Consider the following 24684-nt stretch of genomic DNA (forward strand, 5'->3'; position numbering starts at 1 on the left):
GTCATAGCACCATACTTCTTTGGGTAGGTCTCAAATCACTCATCATCAGTTGGTAATGGGTAGGAACACCTTTCGGACAACCTTGGCTGGGGTTAAAGTCACCGCTCTCTCACATCACCATTTGGTATAAGTATTGGCGCATGTCAGGGTTAAGCCTAGCCAAATGCAAGTCTTCTACTCAGTTATATCAACTCAGGTCTAGATACGTCTATTCCTCGCCCCTGGCGATCCTTTCCGGTATCGTTTCCACTAGAGTCCTAATAGTCCCAGACTACAAACTCATCAACCCTATTGGTTATCCACATATGGTAAACGGGAAGCTCTCATGTCCCCTCATGGGTTGGTTACCGGTCTTGAGCGCCCACGAGCCCAAGTCTATCCATATGCAACCCTCCAATAAATGGCCCCCACAATGTGATTCCCGTCCTCTCACGGGTTGGTTACCGGTCTTGAGCGCCCGTGAATCCCCATTGCTACCACGGGTCGTTCGGTCTCAATACCCTTTTGATTTGGGTCTAATATAACGGGGACATCCTAGCCAAACACTGCTAGACAGCCCTAGGTATGACAATCAATGATTCGGGAAAGCGTCAATGGGCAACCCCGGAAACATCCCATACTATTTCCGATAATGTCCAAGGACAGAACTGTCAAAATGACACCTCTCGATCCCAAACCATACCTAATCAAGCACATTCTCAGATCAGTCATGACATACATGTCACACCATAGTCCAAATCGCATTCAACATCATTCATGATTCATTCCAATATGTAAATCACAATATTAACATCCTACTATAATTGTAGAGGTAACATAATATAAAGAAAGTAAATCAACAATAGCTAAATCATGCATTCGAATCATATCATAGCAAGGTATGTAACTATGCATATTGGGAGTGGAATACTCACCTCGTAATCCGAACTTATAATCTTCAAGTAAGAGATTAGAGAACAATTCCAAAATCACCTAAACAAGCTTGACAAAACATGTCTAGGTCATAAGAAGTAAATCCAAGAGATAGGAGTCGAAACAGAACAAAATTGAGGCTATTGCGTTCATTGGTTGATTGATTGGTCTACTGACCCAGTTGACCAACCGAGTCAGTACGGAACTGCAGAAACTAGATTGGTCATAACTTCTTCATTTGAAGTACAATTGATCCGAAATTCGAAGGGGAACTTCCTAGAACATATTAGAACTATAAAGGAAGGTCAAATCATCAAGTCAAGGTCAAAAAATGGGTTCTTGATTTGAACCAAGAAATTAGGGTTTCAACCTTTAAGGCTCTCATGAAAAGGCTAGGGTCACAAGATGAAAGGGAAAAATTGCTTAGCAATTAGATAACAAGTAAATCATTGAAAAAGTTTAGATTAACATAAATATAACTCATGTGGTTACCCTCACATGGAAGGTTACCCAAGGGTTCTAAAAGATCGTACGAGGATTATGGTTTCAAGAAGAATATTCAGGGCTAGGGTTGAGATCACGATGATGATCATAGATCTCAAAGAATAGAATGAGATCATGGAATAGATGGTTGCAAGAATGCAGCATCTTCTTCCTGATCTCAATCAAGAACAAGATTGGAGAAAGAATAATCTATAATACAGAAGAAATACAAACCTTGAATTGGCAGATCAGAGATGAGAGGCTTCAGATTTGCAGAGGAATCTTCGAAATCACCGAAGAGAGTTTCAAACGAGTCTTCCCACATTCTCAAAGTGTTTTGAAGGCAGAGGATACTAAGAAACACGAAGTTCACTTAAATAGAGAGCTAAAAACCCTAAATTGAAGATTTTCGGATTTCTGGCCCTATTGGTCGATTGATTGGTCTACTGGCCCCAGTCGACCAACCAGTCGACCAATGCACAATTCACCAACTTCGGACAGGGATTCGGAGGGCTATACAGGGTCAAATTTAGTGGGGTTTTCTCCTACAAGTCAATCAAGAAGTCTAGTTTCCAGAAATACCTTTGGATTGAGCACGGGAGTTCATTAGGTACTTCAAATAATTCACCCCTCTTCAATGCGCAGTTTCTCACTAAACACTGACGATGCTTCCAAGTATGGAGCACCATCAACAATATCCATGGGTTTCGGGTCACACACCATGTCTTCTATAGAGAGGGCCCACAAAGATTTCTTCCTTCACTTCGGGACCTTGGATTTACCCTAAGGAAAGGTTTGACATGACTTCCTAAGGCTTTCAAAGGGTAGTAACACTATTATCAAGGTCCAACTTCAAGGTCAAACATTAAACTAACCTTTCTTCACCCAAAATAGATAGGGTGTCGTGGCTAGGTTTGGGCTGGATTTCACAGGTGATGCGTCCAAAATCTGCTCAGCCCTTAGATAACTAGAGAATGACTTGCAAAACAATCGTCAGATGTGGCCCGACCGTGGGGGTCAGGAGTCCACCTTCGATGGCTAAGTTAGTTAATGAACTGATCACAAAGGCTCTGACTGATTGCAGAACTAAAGTATGAATACAATTACTGGGAATACAATTCAGTTACCTTCTTCGTACGTAGGTTATGACTTATATAGAGTTTACCTTCTAATCCTGTCAGTTGAACTCGTTCGTGCCTTCTTCTGATGGCCGTCAGATCTTGACGGTTAGACCCATTAGTGGGGTGATGGACAACTTCCCTTGATCACACGATCTTGATGTTGCGGGAGTGGCAGTTATCCAAGTAGGCACGATTGTCTGCTCCCGTGAGTGCTGATAATCGTCTCTTTGACGGGTTATCCATCCCGAGAATCTCGAACTCGTGCTTGCCTGTTGATCGTGTAAGGTTTCTTCCTTAGCACACTGTCTTCAAACCCGGATCGCTTGAACCTAAATCGGTCGGTTCGTCCCCGACCGGGGTCGAAGGTTGAACCAAGGACGGACCCGGTTCAACGATATTTTTCCCGTATCACGAGCCCCCCATGCCAAGCATTCGGGAACGCCGAGGGCTTGGTTTGATTTAAACCGAACATGAATACTAAACAAGGAATCCGAACGACTGCTTGTTCTCTTAAATGTCAAGTCGCATTTAATGCTGTTGCGTCATCGTTTTCCTCGAGTTATTCAAATGTCTTTAGCTTTCACGTGGGAGTCACCACGTGTTTGTCACAGCTGAAACCATCATTATTTATAACTCAAAACGATGGTTCCTCAAAACGTCAACTCTGATTCGATTCATTTACACTTTTTTGAAACGTCTCCCGATCACAATCGTTGATCTGAACTGATCCTGATCGTACACGTGCTCACTGACTAGATTATTTACAAACCATTCATTGCTTTTTCGAATTTCATTCTCGTCTGTAACTCAAAACTCATCGTCGTCGTCTTCTCTGCACCCTAACTACCTTCTCTCTTTCAAGCTCTTTACTCCGGTGAACAAGTAAGTTCAGCAACTTTCTTGCCTTCTTTACTTACTTTAGTTACTCCTTTCACTTTCGCATTCATTTTCTTTCAAATTTAAAAACCACAACTAGTCTTTTTTTGCAATGGGAAGCGGTAAAACCTCTGACGAGGGTTCCCCTAAACGTTACGCCGGTCAGGGCGATTCTAGTGACGAGGCCACTGTCTCCGTCTCCGTCGAACAATCGGGTAATGAAGAGCAGAAATTAACTGAGATTTGGCGTGGGTTTGAAGAAGTGAGCCAAAAGAGAGAGATTGAGGTTCCAACCCTGCCTCTCTATTCCAGACCATCAAAGACCTCGAAAGCGGCCGCCAAGGCCCCTCGGCAATCCAACAGACCCAAAGAAGATCCAAGTTCTTTATCTCTGAATATATCGACGCCGAATTGACTTTGGCAACCGAACACTTTGATTTTCCTCCTAACTATTTTCTTCGAATTCCCAATTCTGACAAGAGGGCCAATTCGAATCTTCCTGATGAATTTTTGTTGTATCTGGACACTCTGAAAAGTGGAGTCCGGTTTCCCTTTTTTAATCCTTTGTTTTCTGCCATTTTGAACCACTGGGAGATTTGTCCCGAAATGCTCCTCCCCAATAGCTAGCATCATATTCTTGGCTTTCTTGGTTTATGCTTCGAACATAGCATTGAACCTTCTCTTGCTCTATCTCAATCCAATCCTCCGGGTTGGGTTTTCCTATCCAAGCATAACAAGACCGAGCTTGGATGGTCGGGCAGTATCCTAGCTAGGGGTACTTGTCCTTCTAACCACAAAGGGTGGCGCACACAATACTTTTTCTATCAAGCGCCCCAAACAGATTTAAACTTCCCGATTGGCTAGAATCGGCTTGTATCTTATACCAAGGCTAACCGCGTTCTTCCGTTGAATGACGCCGAACAAGTTGTTGCCAAAAAGATCAAGTCAATTACGTGGTTCCAAGAGATTCACGGTTTGGAGATGGAATATAAAGCTATCCTTTAGTACTGGGGGCTGGCTAAGTGTGAGATTTCTGATCTTTGTGTTTCTTCTGATCATTATGTTACTTCATCGAGTTATCTAACTCTAGCTTTTTGCAGTGCCTCCAAGAGTTAACCCCAAAGCCATCCAGACCAATGCCATCAAGGGGGTTGAGGCTGCGGAGAAAAGGTCACCTCGAAAGGTAACACCGGCTGAGAAAGCCTCTCCTGAGAAGGCTACCTCCCCCACCCCGAAGCCCTCCACTAGGAGCATAAGAATACTGAGACCCGTGGGTGAAGGCTCGGGGAAAGGGAAAAGGCCAATCGAGGAGGAAGAAGTCGTCCCTCCTCTTGTCCGAACTAAGAGGAAGCATGACTCAACTGATGCCACTGTCCCAAAGAAGCAATGGAAGATCCAAGGGTCGGAGGAGATCTTTGTTCCCCAATGGACTCTGAACGCATCCGATCGGGTCACGCAAGATCCTGAGAAAGCCTTCGAATGGAATTCTCTTTGACTGATGCTGGCCGATCATCAAGCCTTTGAATCCCTCAGTGATGATGCACTTCTCCACATTTCTACCAAGTAATTGATTTTTCTGGTTCAACAATCTCTCGATCATGGTATTCTTCAAAGTTCTTTGACAATTTTCCACTTTCTCAAGACTTATGTGGAGAATTTTCATCAGCAGATTGAGGCCCTGAACCGAGTGGGTTGCAGCGGCTCCCGACTTCAATATTATGATGAACAGATGAGTGTTGGCAAACTAAGAGATTGCTCGATTGAAGAAGGAGGCTGCTGCGCTTAAAGAGGAAAACGCCGTAGTCGATCGTCTCAATAAGGATCTTGACTTGGCAAGTAGCCGCATTGGAGCCTTAAACTGTGAGCTGAAGAAGCAAGAAGGGATCTTTGCTGAATTTGGCAGGAGGGTCGATGTCCTGGCCAAAGAAAAGGAAGATCTTCAGAAGATGGTCATTCCCTCCAAGCCCGAACATCTTTCACAGGATCTTTGGAAAGCCTGTGTTCTCAAATACTTGAACAGTGTTCCCTTCAGCAACTGATGCTTCCCTATAACACTCAAGCCTATCGGGAGAGGCAAAATGATGTGTGGAAGGCCATTCTCTCAGCTGATCCTTCTTTTGACACTACTTCCTTCAAGGAGGTTTGTCATTCTGAAGTGTTTGAGAAGCTTGAGATGCCTCTTCCCAAGTGGGCCAAGGAAGATGACGATCCTTATCCGGCCAATTCGGATCTTGATTTATATCTTAGTGACTCTCTGCCCCTTTCTGTAGTGAGGCAGTCGGTGAGAATCAGGACCTTCGAGAGCAGGCCTCAGCTGCGGATCCTTCAATCACTCCAGTTCATCAACCAGCACCAGAATGAGAGTTTTTTCTTTTTCCTTTTTCTTGTGTAAGGGTTGGCCCCCTATGGCCATTTCATGAATTTATGAATAGACCTTGATTCCTTGCCTTCAAAATTTCATACTTATAGCTATAGTTGATTTGTGGGATTTCCTTTTCGGGAATATCCAGAATATGATGGCTAGACTCCATCAGATATAGCCTAAGCTTCATTCGGAGCCTTGTCGAATCTTGACAAAGACCAGCATTCGGGACAAGCCTAGGCTTCATCCTTCGGAAGCCTCACTCGGTACAAGACCAATGCTCCATCCTTCGGAAGTCTCATTTGGTAAAACCGATGCTCCATCCTTCGGAAGTCTCATTCGGTAAAACTGATGCTTCATTCTTCGGAAGTCTCATTTGGTAAAACCGATGCTTCATCCTTCGGAAGTCTCATTCAATAAAACCGATGCTTCATCCTTCAAAAGTCTCATTCAATAAAACCAATGCTTCATCCTTTAGAAGTCTCATTCGGAAAAAACCGATGCTTTGTTTGAGGGTCTCATTCGGTTTCCCGAAGCCCTATTTCAAGAAACATAAAGTTTCCCAAGTCTCATGACCGATTCATATCTTCTGAATGTGGCTCCGCCACTGCCTATAGGAGACGACCTGGAAGACAAAGACAGCTAAATATTAAAGCCTATTTTTAACTATTTTGAAGGTGTGGCCAAGCCAATTAAAGCCTAGGTATATATTGTAGGTCCTTGTTGAAACCCTTTATGGAAGTATAGTCATAAAATTTGTATTAGTCTATGGTTTTGGTTCCTCCACATAGATTCTAACTAGGGAGAACAGAGTAACACTGCGGTCAAGATGAATCTCAAGTATGGCTTCACAGATTATCAAGGTTGCCGAAGGCAATGGGTGGTGTGGAGCAAAGATACCATTATGTGACCAGAACTTGAAAGCTATAAGCATCCTATGTCCTCAAACGTCACAACAGAATATTATGATGACAAGCTCCTGATGAATTAATATGTACCAAGGATGCCCTTCCCTTTTTTCCCGCAAGCTATGGTGGTGGACGAGACGAGTTCTCACTCAAGCCTAGGTTGATCATATCCTTGCCACTCTGCCAATTTTGTCGAAGACACTAATGGAGATCTGAGAGACTGGAATGGATTCACCTCGTCTTTGTATGCATATACACCTGCTTAGGGTTATTGACAGTGACGGTATAGCGAGCGGTAGCTTCTTCCGTTCTTCGTACTTTCTAGGTGGTTGTCTCCCTGACAACTAATATTGTACCTTATCGGTAAGCTGAGCACAACTGAATTTGACAATCCAGCCATTGGCAATGAGGCAAACAACTAATTAAGCACAATAACTGCTCTTAGAACACTTAATCTTGCCTACAAAGGAAAAACAAAATACAAAAATGATAATAGAACAGCTTAAACTATGGACAAGACCATCATTAGACTCTCTGAGGCTCAGACGAAACAGCATTCGCTTAATCTACTCATACAGCTTTTTGGCGGATTTTGTTCTCAAAACTTTGCTTTCATTCTTTAGAGCTTTCTCCTCCAACTTCTCCATTTGCGAGGCAGCCTTCTCTACAGCCTTCTTCTTTCTTAGGCTCTTTGACCTCCTCACTTGTAATCCTTTTCTGATCTTTCTGTCGTTTTGAAAAGTTTCACAAGGTGGAAGACAGAACGAGTCAAATAACAGCAGGCAAGCATCCAGCAGACTAAATGCAGAACATTATATTTGAGTTATACCAATGATTTCATAACCATATTAAAAATTATTGACATCTTGCTCTTCTTTTTCTTTTTTTTCTTTTTGATTTTGGGGGAGGGGAGGGGGTTAAGAAAGTATTGATATCTTACATGCAACAACTATTTCAAACTGCAGTAAATATGTTAACGGTTTTCCTATGGATTGCCTTATCATATTAAAGATCATAAACTCAACATTTTTCACAATGAAAACAATAAATTCATGCAAAAGCAAGAATAGGACCCAACTGTTCAAAGCACCAAAGTCTGAGCCAAACATTTGGTGCAAGTCAAGGACACCCAAGAAGCATGAATCATTGGTTGGTCAAATAACTCCTAATTCAAATGATCAAAAATGCTTAGACTGTTCAAACTAAGATAATTCACTGTGCCCTGAAGAACTCTCATACAAAAGTAACCGGGAAAAATCCTCTGCTGTGCACATCTCTTTGCTGTGCACAGCAGTGCACCACTACAGCGCGCCACATGGAATATGCTAAACAAAGGGCTAATTAAAAATCTGATTTTAAGTGAAGGGAACCCAGTTTTGAGACCCATCTGCTAAATACCCACCCATTTTTAAGACTAGTTAACGAACAGATACTCGTAGGAATCGTTCCCGAAAGCATGTTGTGTGCCACATCAAGTTGTTCCAAACTCACCATGTTCCCAATTGCATCAGTCAATGGCCCATGAGCTTATTGAAGCTCACATCAAACACTGTCAAATTCTTCAGCAACCCGATCTCCGGAGGCAAACACGAATTTAATCCATTATTCAGCAAAATAATCTCATTCAGGTTGGTCATATTTCCCAAGTTGGCAGGAAGACAGCCGTGGAAATTATTGTTTGCAAGAACAATCACAGAAACCGGAGAGTTACCAAAATTATCTGGCAGATTGAAATGGAAGCGGTTGTCATTGAGAAAAATGGCATCAAAATCTTTATCAAAGAGCTCACTAGGGACTCCACCTTCGAACTCATTAAATCTCAGATTGAGATACTTGAGCGACGGCAATCGTAGAACTGCCAGGGGAAACTTGCCAGCGAACCAATTGTTCCTCAGATCCAGCTTGTAAAGAAGCTTCAGGTTTATGAATATGAAACAATGTGAGATCTGTGAGCAACCCTAGCTCCTCCGGAAGGTAAACCTGGCTCTTCCCAATTTTTAAGTGTAACTTTTAGAAATCAGTGGGTATAAGCTAACGGGTTTTTAAAAATGGGTATGTATTTAGCAAATGGGTCTCAAAACTGGGTTCCTTTCACTTAAAATCAGATTTCTAATCTTAGCCCTTTGTTTAGCATGTTCCATGTGGCACGCTGTGGTGATGCACTGCTGTGCACAGCAGATGATTTTTTTTTCCAAAGTAACCTCTAATGCAGATGAATTTGGGGGGGGGGGGGGGGGGGTCCAACTCATTTTGCAGAGAACAGTAGTCCTCACCATTATGGTATATACTTGGAAACAGTTTCTCCAAGGTCACTTCAAGAGAGGTCTCCACAAATGTGACATATTCAAGTTATGTGAATGTCTGACACCATGCTAAATGAATAGCAGTCCATTGGACAGACCAAATAACAAAGCAGCCTAGCCAAACCCTTGGGTCTACCGATCCAAAAAAAAGAACCCCAAGCAATCAGCCTGATTAGTTGATTTTTCTACCACCAACAAATCGCACTTGTTTAAGACAAGGTCAATAAATATGATAGATCATTAACCAAGTTCTTCCAATTAAATTCTTTGAGCTGCACTTAAAGAACTACTAATTCAAACGATAACAAAAATACTGTTCAAACTAGATAATTCACCGGGCGCTGAAGAACTATCATCTCTAATGCAGATGAGTTGGGGTTCCAGCTCAATCTACAAAACACAGTACATCCTCACCATCATGGTGACACAAAGATACGGTTTCTAAGGTCACTTCAAGAGAGGTCTCCACAACGGTGACATATTCAAGTCGTGTGAATGTCTTGTACCATGCTAAATGGATAGCAGTCCATTGGACAGACCAAATGACAAAGTAGCCTAGTCAACCCTTTGGTCTACCAATCCAAAATAAAAAAGAACCCCAAGCAATCAACCTGGTTAGTTGATTTTTCTACCACCAACAAATTGCACTTGTTTGAGTTATTAAGAAAAGGTCAACAAAAATAAGAGATCATTAACCAAGTTCTTCCAATTAAGATTGTTTGAGCTACACTTAAATTACTGGTTTACTGCTTCATCAGGAGGAAGAATAGTTCTACTTCTACTCGAAATTAAAGACCTGTTTTCTGGTTCCTTACAAATAAGCCCCTCTTATTTGAATTTCATTATTTCCCTTTATACCATGAAATTCCAGGAATAACTTCCATTCCTCCTAACTTTAGTCACCATTAAGTCAGGATTATTACAGAATTTACATTCTCACCTCGCAAATTGAATTTACTTCCTTTGGGGCACAGCAACCAGAGCTCAGGGTATGGAATCCACTTTGTAACATTGAGTCTGTTTTGAGTTTTATACAAGGTTGTGAGGAACATCGGACCTTGCCAGGAATCTAATTTCTTAAATGAACCTCGCCTTTTGGTTCTGTGAGGTTCAGAGCTTGTTTCTACCATGGTAATTCACTAGGATCTTGGTAGGATTCCAAAAGGGTCTGGTGGTGATCTCAATCTAGAGATTGGAAAGATGCCAACCCTGAGGATCTGGGAGGATTCCAGACTGTATCCTTCTTGTCTTCGCCTTTTCTTATTCAAATCAATTACTAAGGCAAACCACTCCATATTCTACCCTATGCATATCTTTTTCTCTTCTTCATGTTAATCTTCTTTTATCATGCCAGAACATTATTTTGTAAGCTGATACACTGATGAATTTTTCTCTAGTTGCTAATTCTTGTTACGTGACAGAACTAAAAGGATTAAAACAGAGCTAACAGAAACCATTCAGCAGCAGAACCAGAATACTGTTCCAAACTCAGACTTAAGTAGATCAAAAGGAAACGTTTTGACGAAGTTGACTAAGATCAGAAAAAGGCAACATTTTCTATAACCAAAAGTTAGCCATGCAAAACATTTCATTTTGTATTCATTATTTTTACTAATATGCTACAGTTGTTAAATCAGAGAACGTTGACCATTACCCATCCAGTTCTCAGAATTAACACATTAAGCACTAGAATCCAGAACCAACGAATTAGCAGTACTGACCTGTCATGAACACCGAGGGCTGAAGAGGGAGCTCCAGTTTCTGATGTGTCCATTGCTGCATTTACTATAAGTTAGGGAGGCAAACAATGGCAGATGTATAATGAAATGTGATCAAAGAGAAACCAAATGAACAGATATCCTATTATTCATCCAAAAATAAGGGAACAGATATCCTATTCAAATGAGAGTTTATGGTGGGCTAGTCTCAGATATCTCATTTTCTGCCATAAGCACAGTCAGCACAGTCAGAATTTGAAATACACCATAGGTCTTATTTTAACCCTCACAACGAAGAATGCAATGATAAATTCATCCTAGTGCAGGTGACCTCCAATAACGTAATCTAATATTTATGTCCACTCAATGGTGATGCGGCTGGAGTCATGGGTGCAACAATAAGGTTTTGCCACTGTGACAAACTGGTCAGGGGTTCGAGTTAGAAAGAGCCCTTATGCAAAAGCAAGGTAAGGGCCACAAGGCTGTGACATTATGACCCTTCAAAGACCCAGAAGTGACTGGAGCCCCATGCATTGCTGATGCATTTTTTATTAAATAGAGATCCCACTACACTATTGCACAATCTCTACAATATTCCCACCTCCCAATCTAAGGAACAAATTTACTTGAATAAGCATGTGATAAGGCATTGTGATGATCCTTAGGTGCACTAGAAGTAAAAGCCATAACTACCTACAGAAGCAGAACTCAATCCAAAAACAAGAATAACACAAAACTAATGCAAAATCAGAAAAAGAGAGAGCCATAAATCCAACAGAAAACGATCCAAAGGCATACCCATAAAAATATGAGAGGAAAAAGTACCAAAAAAGACCAGGTTGAATGCACCGGAAAAGGGCATATTAGAAGACAATTTCTATTCAAATATCTTAATATCATTGCTCATGCCTTCCTTAAGGTTTAGCAAGTATCAAATGGTAAAAGACTCCAAACTATACTATCACACGATCTAAACATGTGATTCTCTAACAGCCAAAGTAATCTACTACCTTTTTGCAGAAATAGAAAAGGATTGGAAAGTAAGATTGCCGATGATGATGTTAATTCAATGGCCAACAAGCAAATTTACCAACAACCTACGAGAATCTGAGAAATTTTAGACTTCCTCCAGTTCCATAAATGAAATAATACGACTACCTTTAATTTTTAGACTATTGAATTTACTATAGCATTTACCATATAAGAATACTAAGTACCCACAATTACAATTTGTGAAAACATCCAAAAACAGAAGTATAAAGGGATAAATTTCTCGAGATATCTCAGGGTTTTACCAAAATATTATATAGTAAAATACTTCACTACAGAATCATGGGGCAAAACCTGCGGAAAGGAACAGATCAGCCACTAATACCTACTTCCAAGAACAAGTCGTCTGACTGGTCCCAATAACTTCAGTTAATGGAAAAGCAAAATCCTTATCAACAGAAGTGAAGAACCTAATCTAAACATACTAAATCTCAAACTGACAAGTCAGGAAGTACAAAAGCGGGACATCGATGTGCCAGTGTCTCCAAGAAGAGTACAAATATTAAGAAGTTCCAAACGATAGTTTCTGCGTAATTTCGACATTAATTCAAAATCTAGGGTTGAAAAGCTCAGGCAACGTGAAACGAAATTTATAAATCAAACGAGAATTTTGGGAGTAAGATCGAGTTACCATGGGGAACGCTGGAAGTGTCCACGGAGATGTCCATTGCGGCAGAACCATTTTTTATCTTCTTATTTCTTTTCTTCGCCATTGTCTGTCTTCGAAGATATGTTTAAGGGGATTTTCGGATGAGTGAACAGAAGAGACTTCGAGGAGGCTTAGCAGGTGAAAACTGCGACGAAAAGTTGAACCAGAATCAACCTGAAAGGCAAGCTCAAAACCCTAGTTTCCGAGATAAGTCGGTGGTGACCGCATCAACCGCCAAGGGAACTCAATCTACAAAACACAGGAAGGGCAGGGCCCAGGCCTGCATCACAAGCAGAACCCGATCACATGATTGGGCCTTCAAAGACAAATCCTGCACCCAAGGCCAGCCCAGTCCATTCTCCTCCCGCCCAGTTTCTTTTAGATGGACCGGACTTAAGACAACTGGGAGGGAATATTTTATCACCTCAAGTCTGGTGCGCCAGAAATACCAACTTCGGATCCTTTACGGCATGGGTTGAGAGAGTGCTCTCTTCACCTTCATCCACCACACATCTAGAGGGGAGGTAACATCTAGGCATTAACAAGATGGGCCAGATGTGAGTCATCTTCCTAAACATGTGGATGGATGTAAAGCAAGCACAATCCACGAGGGTAGAGGATCCACCGTTGCATCCAAAGCTTGATGCCTGCAATCTGGAATTTGAGATGACTCACATGGGGATGGATGTGAATTAATTAAGATAATTACTATTCGAATATGTTATACCATGAATATTGGAAATTCAACAATGTTATGCTTTTTTTTTTCTTCCAGTTATGGAGTTGACTAGATGCAAATGTGAGATTCAACATGTGCAATACAATCTGTTATGAATGTTTATAGGATGGGTTAAAGGGCAGCAACATGTATACGACACACAAACGCTCTCATCTCTACATATGTAACATGATTGATTGCATGAATTCATATAGATGCATGGTTAGGTAATAACATGCCACGACCCTATCAACAGGGGGTTATGATGTTGGGGCAACCTGTGGTGTGGGTTTTATTTTCTGTCTCCAATGAGTAATATGAGTGATGTGAGATGATGGGTGATGAGAGATATAAGGTGTTCAGTGTTCGGTGTTGCTTGTGCGTTTCCCAAAGCAAAGGCCGAATCCGTGAGGGACAACAAGGTAACACCAGCACACCATTTATTTGTTTACTAGGACTTCTCGAAATGAAGGCCAAACCCGTGAGGGGGTCCCAATGTATCCAAATAGGGTTGCTGGGGTGTTGGTGCAAAGAGATTATCGAATCCGTGAGGACTAGTGTTCCATTTTCCAGAGTAGCATGATGAGTAGATGACACTGCATGGCTAGGTATTTCCTTATGTCACAACCCTACTAAGTTAATGTAGTTGAGTAACCCTGGTGGTTGAGTGACAGATGTTAGAGAGAGAACATTGTTTTGGGTTTCCAAAGCAAAGATTGAATCCATGAGGACCAGAATCCAATAATAATGCACCCTTCACTGTACTGTGATGTTCATGTCCCAAAGCGAAGGCTAAACCCGTGAGGGACATGCGGTTGCTTGGTAGGGTTAGAAAGAAAGGGAGTTAGCCCTAAAGCAAATGCCAAGTCCATGTGATGTGGAGAAAATATGATCGAATCTGGTTCATACTTGGTTTGACCCTTAACTCCGGTCGAGACGAAAGGAATCGATTTGCTTCCGAGCGAGCCGGGTCCAGGAGATAGCTTGCTGAGGAAGAAAACTAAATCAGCCACAAGCACGCCCTAATCCGACTTATGGATTAGGTTAATTACCCTAATGATGGCAGACACAACTTGGCGGCTGTCACTTATCGTTATTGAAAGGATAATCATCAAACAACCATGAGATTATCCTAGGAGTCCTCTACTAGTTCAAACTAGTAGAAGTCTATCGCTCAACGGATCTAACTGTTAGGATTCAACGACTATCCGAAGAAGGCTCAAATACATCCAACGAAGAAGATTCGAAGGTACACTCTATATAAACCTTACCTACCTGCAAGGTAGGAAGGAGGACCCAGATCCTTACACTCATTATTTGGACGTACACATCCATATGCTTACGATCTAGATCGTATTCCAGTTATTCATTCCTTAGCTCTGTGCTTCTAGCAGAGCCTTTTGTGATTAAGTTCATCGACTGACTTAGCCTTCGGAGGTGGACTCCCGACCCCAGCGGTCGGGCCACATCTGACGCTTTTGTTTTGCAGGTCATTCTAAGGAGATCTAAGGGCTGAGCAGATTTTGGACACATCATTTGGCGCCGTCTGTGGGAAAATGATTCAGAAAGCTATGGTGACTAGATCGTCAGCAGCCGTTGCAGCAGCAGCAGTAGCCGTTGCGCAAAACGATGCTGGTGTTCAAATCCCTGGAGTGAACAATCCAGATATTCCTCAGGGAAGCTTACCACCTCTCGAAGTAGATGGCGGTCAAGGGGGAAACAATCCTCCAGAGACACTCCAGAATCAATTGGATCAAGTGAAGATCCAACTTTTGGAAGTAAGTCAAGCACTTCATGTGCTAACCAGACGAGTTGTATTACCACAAGAACCTGATCATCGTGATCCAGGGAGGCGTGTATTACCACAGGATCAGAGATTGATTGAAGATCAGAATATCGGTCAGAACTTTCGTGAAGGTGACCGAGTACCTAGGAGAGTCGAAGATTTACCTAGGCAGGACGATCGGTTTGACAGACCACAAGGGAGTACAACCGATTCAAACACTAGGTTGGATGCAGGAGTGAGAACTCACTCGCCAACTGTTAGACGAGCTGTTCGTGATAATCGAGCTGTTCTTGATGATCGGGTTGTTCGTGATGATCGTTTTGTTTAAGGTTGTGATCGTGTTGCAGAAGATCATTCGACACATATTGGTCAGGAATTGGCCAATGTTAATCAGAAGCTGGGACAACTGGCTAGAGGAAGGATAACTGATGATATTTATTCAGTTATTCGAAAGACTCCATTTGCCGAGCCAATTGCGAGATACCAGTTTCCTCACAATTTCCGTTTGCCAACTTTTTCCACATTCGATGGCTCCGGAGATCCTACGGTCCACATCGGTTATTATCAGCAGACATGGCAATTGCAGGTAATTCTGATGAAATTTTCCAGCAGGGTTTTTGGTTCATCTTTAACCGGAGCGGCGCAGAAGTGGTTTTCAAACCTCCCATCAGGAAGGATCGTAAATTTTGATGAGTTGGCGCGCAAATTCATAGGGCGATTCCAGAGTGGAATCCAGGTCAAGAAGACAGAGGAGACCTTGTTTACTATCAGACAAGGAAAGAGCAAATCGATCAGAGAATATCTGAAAATATTCAATAGAGTTACAATGGAGATAGAGAATCTAGATGAGCAAGTAGCTAAAACTGCTTTGTTCATTGGACTCACTAACCAAAGACTCTTGGAGTTATTACTTCAACATATGCCTACAACTTATGCTGAGTTGGTACAGAGATGCCAAAAGCATGCGGAAGTTATGGAGATCCTAGATGCACGCCAGGGGGACAATAAAAGCCTCTACCAAAGAACAAAAGGCTCCTGAGAACAAGCGAAGCCAAAGCCAGAATGTTCATGATCGAGTTGGAAAGCTTCGGGCATGGCGGCAGAGATCTCCCGGTAAAAGTGAGTATACTCCATTAAATACTCCTCAGGCTGATATTTTAAATATCATCAAAAGGTGAAATATTTTGAAGTGGCCTCCAAAGCTTCCTTCAAAACCTGGGGAGCAATAGGATCGAGAAAGATATTGATGTTTCCACAAGGATTACGGTCATTATACAAATGATTGTCGTCATTTGAAGGCAGATATTGAGAAATTGATATCTTAGGGACATTTGTCCAGTTTTGTTAATAAGAGAAGAGAGGAGCCACGTGAGGCTGGCCCCAAAAGGGATCATTCGGTTAGTCCAGAACAACCGAAGGAGGCTCCAAAATCTAAAAAGGGTAAGGAGGTGATTGATGCTACTCGGTCACTGATCCTTATAATATTTGGAGGCCCCGAACCCGAATCACTCTGGAGGTTGAAGGCAAAATTTAAATTTGTTGGAACCGGAGAGACGCAGAAGCGTAAGAGGCCAAATGGTGAAGATTCAATCTATGAAATCCAGCCCAAACCTAGCTAGGACACCCTATCTGTTTTGGGTAAAGAAGGGTTAGTTTAAATGTTACACCTTAAAGTTGGACCTTGATTTTAGTGTTATTATCTTTGAAAGCCTTAAGAAGTCATGCCAGACCTTTCCCTTAGGGTAGATCTGTAATGTCCGGCCTTATCCTAACCTTGACCCGGCCCGGAATCTGTTATGTTTGTAGGTCCAAACACCCGAAGTGGGGGAATAAGAGACTTGTAGACCCTTTTGGTTGATGATTTGGTGTCGGAGCCCAAGCCCATGGACATTGACGATGATGCCCCTCACTTGAGAGCATTGTCAGTGTTAGTTTTGAATCTGCGCAGCGAAGAGGGGTGAATTAGTTGAAATACCTAATGAAATCCTATGCTCAATCCGAAGGTATTTCCCAAAACTAGACTTCTTGATGGACTTGTAGGAGAAAACCCCACTCAATTTGAGCCCATATTGTCACATCCTCCCAGCCGGTACCCTAACTGGCATACCCGAGAGTGTGATCTACAGCCCTAAAGATCAAGTTTAGGAACGATCATATCCATTTAGCACAATAACATAATCAAAAGCAAGAACAAATCATTGTATTCTAATAAGTTAATAATAAAATTCAAGAAAAGATCTCAAAAGAATCACTAAGAATATCAGAGTGCGAAAACATGATACCAAATCAAAAGACAACTGTAGAGTATAGCGGAAATATACTCCACAACATATGCGGAAGGTAGATCGAATCTAAGTAAAGCTCTAAGCTAATACATGTAAGGTAAAAGATAAGTCTAAAAGAAACAAGAGAAATCTAATCCACATCTTCAGTCGGCTCTTCTTCACCTTGCGCTTCCTTATATGGACCGCCATCGTATTCCAAACCTGTAGAGAAGTCTAACAACAGATATGGTACAAAAGGAGTGAGTTTCGAAAGAAACCCAGTAAGGCAGTTAAATCCATAATAACATAAATGGCAAGATTTCAAAACAAACATAAATGCAATATGGTATGAGACAAACAATGAATGTATGAATCTAACTCTATGTATGCTGGTCTCTATTGGCAGACATGCTTTAAGTCATAGCACCATACTTCTTTGGGTAGGTCAATCACACAACGCCTTTTGGTAGTGGGTCCGGCATCCCTCGGGACATTCCATGGCTGGGGGTATAGGTCACCGCTCTCTCACATCACCATTGGTCTAAGTACTGGCACATGTCAGGGTAAAGCCTAGCCAAATGCAAGTCTTCTACTTAGTTATATCAAGTCAGATCCAGATACGTCCATTCCTCGCCCCTGGCGATCCTTTCCGGTATCCTTCGCACTAGAGTCCTCATAGTCCCTGACTACGGACTCATCAACCCTATAGGTCATCCACATATGGTAAACGGGAAGCTCTCACATCCCCTCACGGGTTGGTTACCGGTCTTGAGCGCCCGTGAGCCCAAGTCTATCCATATGCAACCCTACCAATAAATGGCCCCCACAATGTGATTCCTGTCCTCTCACGGGTTGGTTACCGGTCTTGAGCGCCCATGAATCCCCATTGCTACCACGGGTCGTTCGGTCTCAATACCCTTCCGAATCGGGTCTGATATAACAGGGTATTCCTAGCCAAACACTGCTAGACATCCCTAGATATGAAAATCAATAATTCAGGAAGGTGTCAATGGGCATCTTCGGAGAACATCCCATACTATTCCCTTCGATGTCCAAGGATAGAAGTGTCAAAAGGACACCTCTCCTTCCCGAACCATACTTAATCAATCACAATCACAAATCAATCATATCATGTACATTTACAGTATATAGAAAATATACCATAATAAGATCCATCTCATATACAGTTAACAATTAAAAACATTCGTAAACTAAAGAAAGCAAGTAAATAATACAACTGTAATTGAAGTAAATACAGCAGTAATATATTCATAAAAGAATCTAATTATGGTAACAAATCCGAAAGATTCTAATATAGAACTAAAATCACACAATCTATGCTATTATAGAAGTAACCATCCTTACCTTATATAACTTGAAGAGAATCTCCAAGGATCAAGGAGAATCTTCCCAAACTTGGTAAGAAGGTCCTAAACAAGTATATATATCATATTAGGAAAGAAATCTAGAAGGAAAGATATCAAAACATCCAAAACAGACCAAATATGAGGTTACTGTCCTCATTGGTCGATTGGATTGGTCTACTGTCTCAGTCGACCAATCAGTTGACCAACAGAGACAGTGGCCTACAAAATCAGAGTTTTAAGAATAAAGAACCGAATTTGGTGGTTCAAAAGGGTACCAAACAAGGGGGAAACTACTATGACAGTATCCTAGTATATAGAGGACTTCAAAACACTAATCAAATCAAGTCTTCAAGTTACAAATTAGGAAACAAAAGTTACCATAATTAGATCAATCATGGTTCTTGAAGAATTCATAGTAACAATCATGGACAAGAACGATAGGATGATGGATCATTGATTGTGATAAAGAAATCATGAAAAGCATGCATAGATCTTCAAGAAAAATAGATCTAAGACTGAAGAACATGAATCTAAATAAGGAAACAAAACTTACCATAAATGTATCAGTTATGGTTTTCGAAGAAAGCATGGTATGATCAAGAAGAAAGAACTAAAGATTGACAGGTTACAACTCTTGTAAAGAAAACACAACGATTAACTACTAATATGATCAATAAAACAGATCTAAGAAGATCAGAATTTGAATCAAAAGATGAACAAAGACAAGATCATGATTTAGATCATGATTCTTTCAAAAGCTTGCAATGATCATGGTTAAGATCATCGCATTAGCCATTAATCCTTAGGAAGATCATGAGGGATGAGTAGAGGGATGAGTAGAGAGATGTTTGCAACAGAGAATGCAGCATCTTCTCTACTATGTCAGCCCAAAAAGGAAAGAAAAGCAGAGATGGAGAAGAAGAAGAGAGTGTAGACATACCTTTGATACAAGAGGAAGAAGATTACTTGAGTTCTTGCGAGGGATCAACCAAGGATGCAAGGAAATTGATTAGAATGGAGTTCTAACTCGTTCTAGAGGCTTAGGAGGCAGAGGAGACGAAGTAATCCCGAGATTGGACTTAAATAGAGCAAGAAAGACCTAAATCTGGAAAACAGATCTCATTGGTCGATTGGATTGGTCTACTGGCCCAATCGACCAATCGATCGACCAATGGAGACAAAGAAGGTACAGATTGCACTGTTTTGGTCATAACTTCTTCGTTTGAAGTCTGATTGATCCGAAATTCGAAAGGGAACTTCACAAAAACATACTAAGACTATCTAGCATGAATTGGGCATCATCCATGGTCTAAAAATCAGTACTTTATTACTTGGGAACATGAGTTTCTAAATTGGAAACAGCATGGTTCTCATAGCAAACTCACCATGGATTCAAGGGAAGAATTAGAGAGAACAAGGCTTCTCTCTAATGGAATATCAAGAACATATCAGAGGCAAGAATAACTAAATAAAAAATCAAAAGAATACTAATCCTAGAATGAGAGGAATCAAAAATAGAAACTTACTAGAATGCTTATATCAATGGTCAACATAGAAGGCTAAAATGGCTAGAAAGAAAGGGGAATTGATTCAAAGAGATGAAATACATTAGAACAGTAGTAAGGCTAAGATCAAACATGTTAAACATTAATTTGAAAAGAAGCTACAATAGAATTGTCATGCTGTCCAAAACTCAACCAAAATCAGTGAAGAATTGAGGAGATTCACCATGTGGTTTCAAGGAATGAATAAAGTGATTGGGGGTTAACTCTAAGACATAAGGAGATTAGAGAATAGGTAGTTATAGTAGTGTAACACCTTCTCCACAATCAAAACATCAAGATAGAACAAGAAGAAGAAGAAAGAGAGAAGAAGGAGATAGAACACTGAAATCAAGGTCCAACTTCAAGATGTAACATTAAACTAACCTTTCTTCACCCAAAATAGATAGGGTGTCCTGGCTAGGTTTGGGCTGGATTTCACACATATAACCCTCCAAATCCCTGTCCGAAGTTGCTGAATTATGTCTGGCAAATCCTGCTTGCGCATTGAAGAAGGTGAGCTTAGTTGGTGAACCTAATGAACTCCCATGCTTGATCTAAATGTATTTCTGGAAACTAGACTTCTTTATTGACTTGTAGAAGAAAACCTCACTCAATTTGACCCCGTATAGCCCTCCGAATCCTTGTTTGAACCTTGCTGTTCTGCTTGGTCGACTCCTTGGTCGACTGGGCTAGTCAACCAAGCACTCGACCAATGGTTTGCCAAATCCGAAAAAAAATCCAATTTTAGGGTTTTTCACTTATATTTAAACCCTACTTCGAGTTTCTTAGTTACGGCTGCCTCCTAAACACTTTTTGAACGTGAGAACACCTCTCCGAAACTCTCTCTGGTGATTTCGAAGATTCCTCTGCAGATCTGAAGCCTCTCTTCTCTGATATGACAATTCAAGGTTAGTATCTCTTCTGAATTTCTAATTCTTCTTTCTTCGTTCTTGTTCTTGATTGAGATTAGGAAAAAGATGATGCATCCTTGCAACCATCTATTCCATGATCTCATTCTATTCTTTGAGATCTATGATCATCATCGTGATCTTAACCCTAGCCAAATAAATTTCTTGAAACCCTAACCCTTGTATGATCTTTCTGGAAACCTTTGGTAACCTCCCATGTGAGGGAAACCTCATGGGCAATGTTTCTATTAACCTAAACTAAAATTTCTATGATTTCTTGTTATTTTCTTGATAACAATCATTCCCTCTCTTTCCGTGATCATAACCTGTTCATGAGAGCCATAAAGGTTGAAACCCTAGTTTCTTGGGTCAAATCAAGAACCCATATTTTGACCATGACTTGATGGTTTTATCTTCCTATATGATTCTAATGCATCCTAGGAAGTTCCCCTTCGAATTTCGGATCAATCCAACTTCAAACGAAGAAGTTATGGCCAAAACAGTTTTCACTCTTCCGTACTGACATGATTAGTCGACTGCTTGGTCGACTGGGTCAGTAGACCAAGAGTAGACCAAGGCACTCGACCAATGAAGGCAGTAGCTTCAATTTTCGCTCAGTTTGATTCTTTTGCTCTCTGATCTTTTAGGCATCTTTCCTAATGTTGTATCTATGATTGTTAGGGGTTTATTTGCTAAGTTTGGAGTCTCTCTCTTTGATCTTTGGATTATCTTCGGCGATAACCAAGGTAAGGACATTTATTTCATAATAACATAGATCGTATACTCTTGAGTTTGTACTTTATAAAACTCTGAGTTTACTTACTGTTCTTGTACTTTATACTTCTGATATACTATTGTAAGTACAGTAGTACTTGTTTATGTATTCTTTTTCATTATTCATGCTTATATGAATTGTTTATTACTGCTTGATCGGATTATGCTTTTACATTCTCTTTTATATGATGAATTGTTGGTTGTGTATGTCATGATTGATCTGAGAATGTGTCTGATTAAGTATGGTTTGAGATTGGGGAGTGTCCTTTTGACACTTCTGTCCTTGGACATCGGAGGGAATAGTATGGGATGTTCTTCGAAGATGCCCATCGACGCTTTCCCTAATCATTGGATGTCATACCTAGGGCTGTCTAGCAGTGTTTGGCTAGGATGTCCCCGTTATATTAGACCTGAATCGGAAGGGTATTGAGACCAAACGACCCGTGGCAGCAATGGGGATTCATGGGCGCTCAAGACCGGTAACCAACCCGTGAGAGGACAGGAATCACATTGTGGGGGCCATGTATTGGAGGGTTGCATATGGCTAGAGTTGGGCTCATGGGCGCTTAAGACCGGTAACCAACCCGTGAGAGGACATGAGAGCTTCCCATTTATCATATGTGGATAACCAATAGGGTTGATGAGTCCGTAGTCCGAGACTATTAGGACTCTAGTGGAAAGGATACCGGAAAGGATCGCCCAGGGCGAGGAATGGAAGTATCTGGACCTGAGTTGATGTAACTGAGTAGATGACTTGCATTGGGCTAGGCTTTACCCTGACATGCGTCGGTACTTAGACCAAATGGTGATGTGAGAGAGCGGTGACTTAACCCCTAGCCATGGAATGTCCCGAGGGATGCCGGACCCACTACCAACTGGAGCCGTGTGTGTGACCTACCCAAAGAAGTAAGTTGCAATGACTTAAAGCATGTCTGCCAATAGAGACCAGCATACATAGAGTTTAGATGCATACATTCATTATCTGTTTCATACTGCATTGCATCTTGTTATGATTTGCTGTATGTATTTATGTTGTTATGAATTAACTTGCCTTACTGAGTTTCTTTCGAAACTCATTCCTTTTTGTACAATCTTTTGTTAGACTATTCTACAGGTTCGGATTACTATGACAGTACGTATGAGGAAGCGCAAGGTGAAGAAGATGAGACTGAAGGAGAAGAAGAGCTGACTAAAGATGTGGATTAGATTTCTTTTGTTTCTTCTAGACTTATCTTTTACTTTACTTGTATTAGCTTAGAGCTTTACTTAGATTTCGATCTACCTTCCGCATGTGTTTGTAGGGTATATTTCCGCTATACTCTACAGTTGTCTTTTGATTTGGTATCTTGTTATTCCGCACTCTGATATTCTATAATGATCCTTTTGAGATCCTTTCTTGACTTTTATTATAAATTACTTGAACATTATGATTTGTTCTTGCTTTTGATTATGTTATTGTGCTAAATGGATATGATCATTCCTAAACTTGATCTTTTGGGCTGTGGATCACTCCCCCGGGTAATCCAGCTAGGGTATAAGCTGGGTTTATTTGGGCGGGATGTGACATGATCAAAATAGGGGTTCTTGATTTTACCCAAGAAACTAGGGTTTCAACTTTTTTGGCTCTCATGAAAAGGTTAAGATCACAGGATGAAAGGGAATGATTGTTAGCCAATAATAACAAGAAAAACATAGAAGATCAATTTTAGATTAACATAAATATTACCCATGAGGTTTCCCTCACATGGGAGGTTACCAAAGGTTCCCAGAAAGATCATACAAGGTTAGGGTTTCAAGAATTCAACTGGCTAGGGTTAAGATCATGATGATGATTGTTTGCAAAATAAAATAACCGCAAGCACACAATATCGTGTAGCTAACAGGTCGATCTCAGGGAGATATGCCACCTAGAATTCAACTTCTTAATAGTAATGCGAGAGTGGAATGATTCAATTTTTGTTAACTAATTACTTAAACTAAACCAACGATCCTAATCCATACATCTAATGCAATCGAATTGAAACGAAAAATAAAACAATCATAATCAATGCATAAATAAAAGACAGGAAAAATAATGCAAATGCAACACCACCCGTCACCAGAAGCAGAGGCACGACTGTAGGCTTGCTTCGGTTATGTGGTCCGAGATGATGAATGAATATGCAGAAAGTAAATAACAGAAAGTAAATAACAAAGCAATAAACAAAGCAATAAACAAAGCAATAAAAGGAAAAGGAAGCCTTAACCAAAGAGAGGCACGACTGTAGGCATCTCTGATCAAGGACCCAGGGGAAGGGAGAACAATAAGTAAATGCTGAAATTTAAATCCTAAATTAAGAATATGGAGGGGTAGATAGAAACGGGAATGGAGGGGGGAGAGAAGACTATTGAAGAATCTTACTTACTTGCATCTTCCAAACAAAACTTGAATAAATGATTCGAATCTCAACCAACCCTAACAACCAGATCTAGAATAAACTAGATCTGCAATTGCTAGACCCAGAGAGAAAGCGAATCCTCTTGAAACTTGAATTCGAACTTGAACTTGAAATTGCATTGATAAAACTAAAGGAATTACACTTGCATAAAAGAAAAATTACAACTTCAATCTTCCTAAACATTCAATCTAAAGACTAGAACCCACAAATTAATCAAAGAACTAGAGAAAACCTAGAGCAAACTAAAGAGAATAGAAAGTGCAAGAGTAAAGTAAAACTAAAGAGAAAGTAAAGTGTCCTCTAGACCTAAGAGGGAGGTAATATTTATAGAAGAAGGAGAATAATTTACAAACAAAGAAATAAAATAACAATACCTAATAATAATACTAATAATAATAATAATAACAAAAGAGTAAAATAGAAAAAGAAAACAAATAAAGAAAGAGCAAAATTCGTAGAAATAAAGAGAGAGAGAGAGAGAGAGAGAGAGAGAGAGAGAGAGA

General features: G+C 40.8%; 1 protein-coding gene across 1 annotated transcript; it reads right to left on the reverse strand.

The window, feature by feature from the left end:
* Positions 1 to 6184: 6184 nt before the first annotated feature.
* Positions 6185 to 12686, reverse strand: LOC149028978 (uncharacterized). The gene is made up of 3 exons (XM_089139864.1): positions 12365 to 12686; positions 10687 to 10741; positions 6185 to 7388 (listed from the first exon to the last, which is right to left on the reverse strand). Exons 1-3 carry the CDS (start codon positions 12444 to 12446, stop codon positions 7229 to 7231), a joined length of 297 nt encoding a protein of 98 aa, XP_088995990.1. The 5' UTR covers positions 12447 to 12686; the 3' UTR covers positions 6185 to 7228.
* Positions 12687 to 24684: the final 11998 nt, after the last annotated feature.

Source organism: Hakea prostrata, chromosome 1 (assembly GCF_041222555.1).
Source record: "Hakea prostrata isolate BN-2017 chromosome 1, UWA_Hpros_2, whole genome shotgun sequence".
NCBI classification, from domain to species: Eukaryota; Viridiplantae; Streptophyta; class Magnoliopsida; order Proteales; family Proteaceae; genus Hakea; species Hakea prostrata.

Bases quoted from the DNA above. Each gene is read 5' to 3' on its own strand.
- LOC149028978 (XM_089139864.1), bottom strand. From the start codon at position 12,446: ATGGCGAAGAAAAGAAATAAGAAGATAAAAAATGGTTCTGCCGCAATG. The intron at 10,742-12,364 runs GTAACTCGATCT...TAGTAAATGCAG, and splicing joins CACTTCCAGCGTTCCCCATG to CAATGGACACATCAGAAACT. The intron at 7,389-10,686 runs GTCAGTACTGCT...TCAAAACGACAG, and splicing joins GCCCTCGGTGTTCATGACAG to AAAGATCAGAAAAGGATTAC.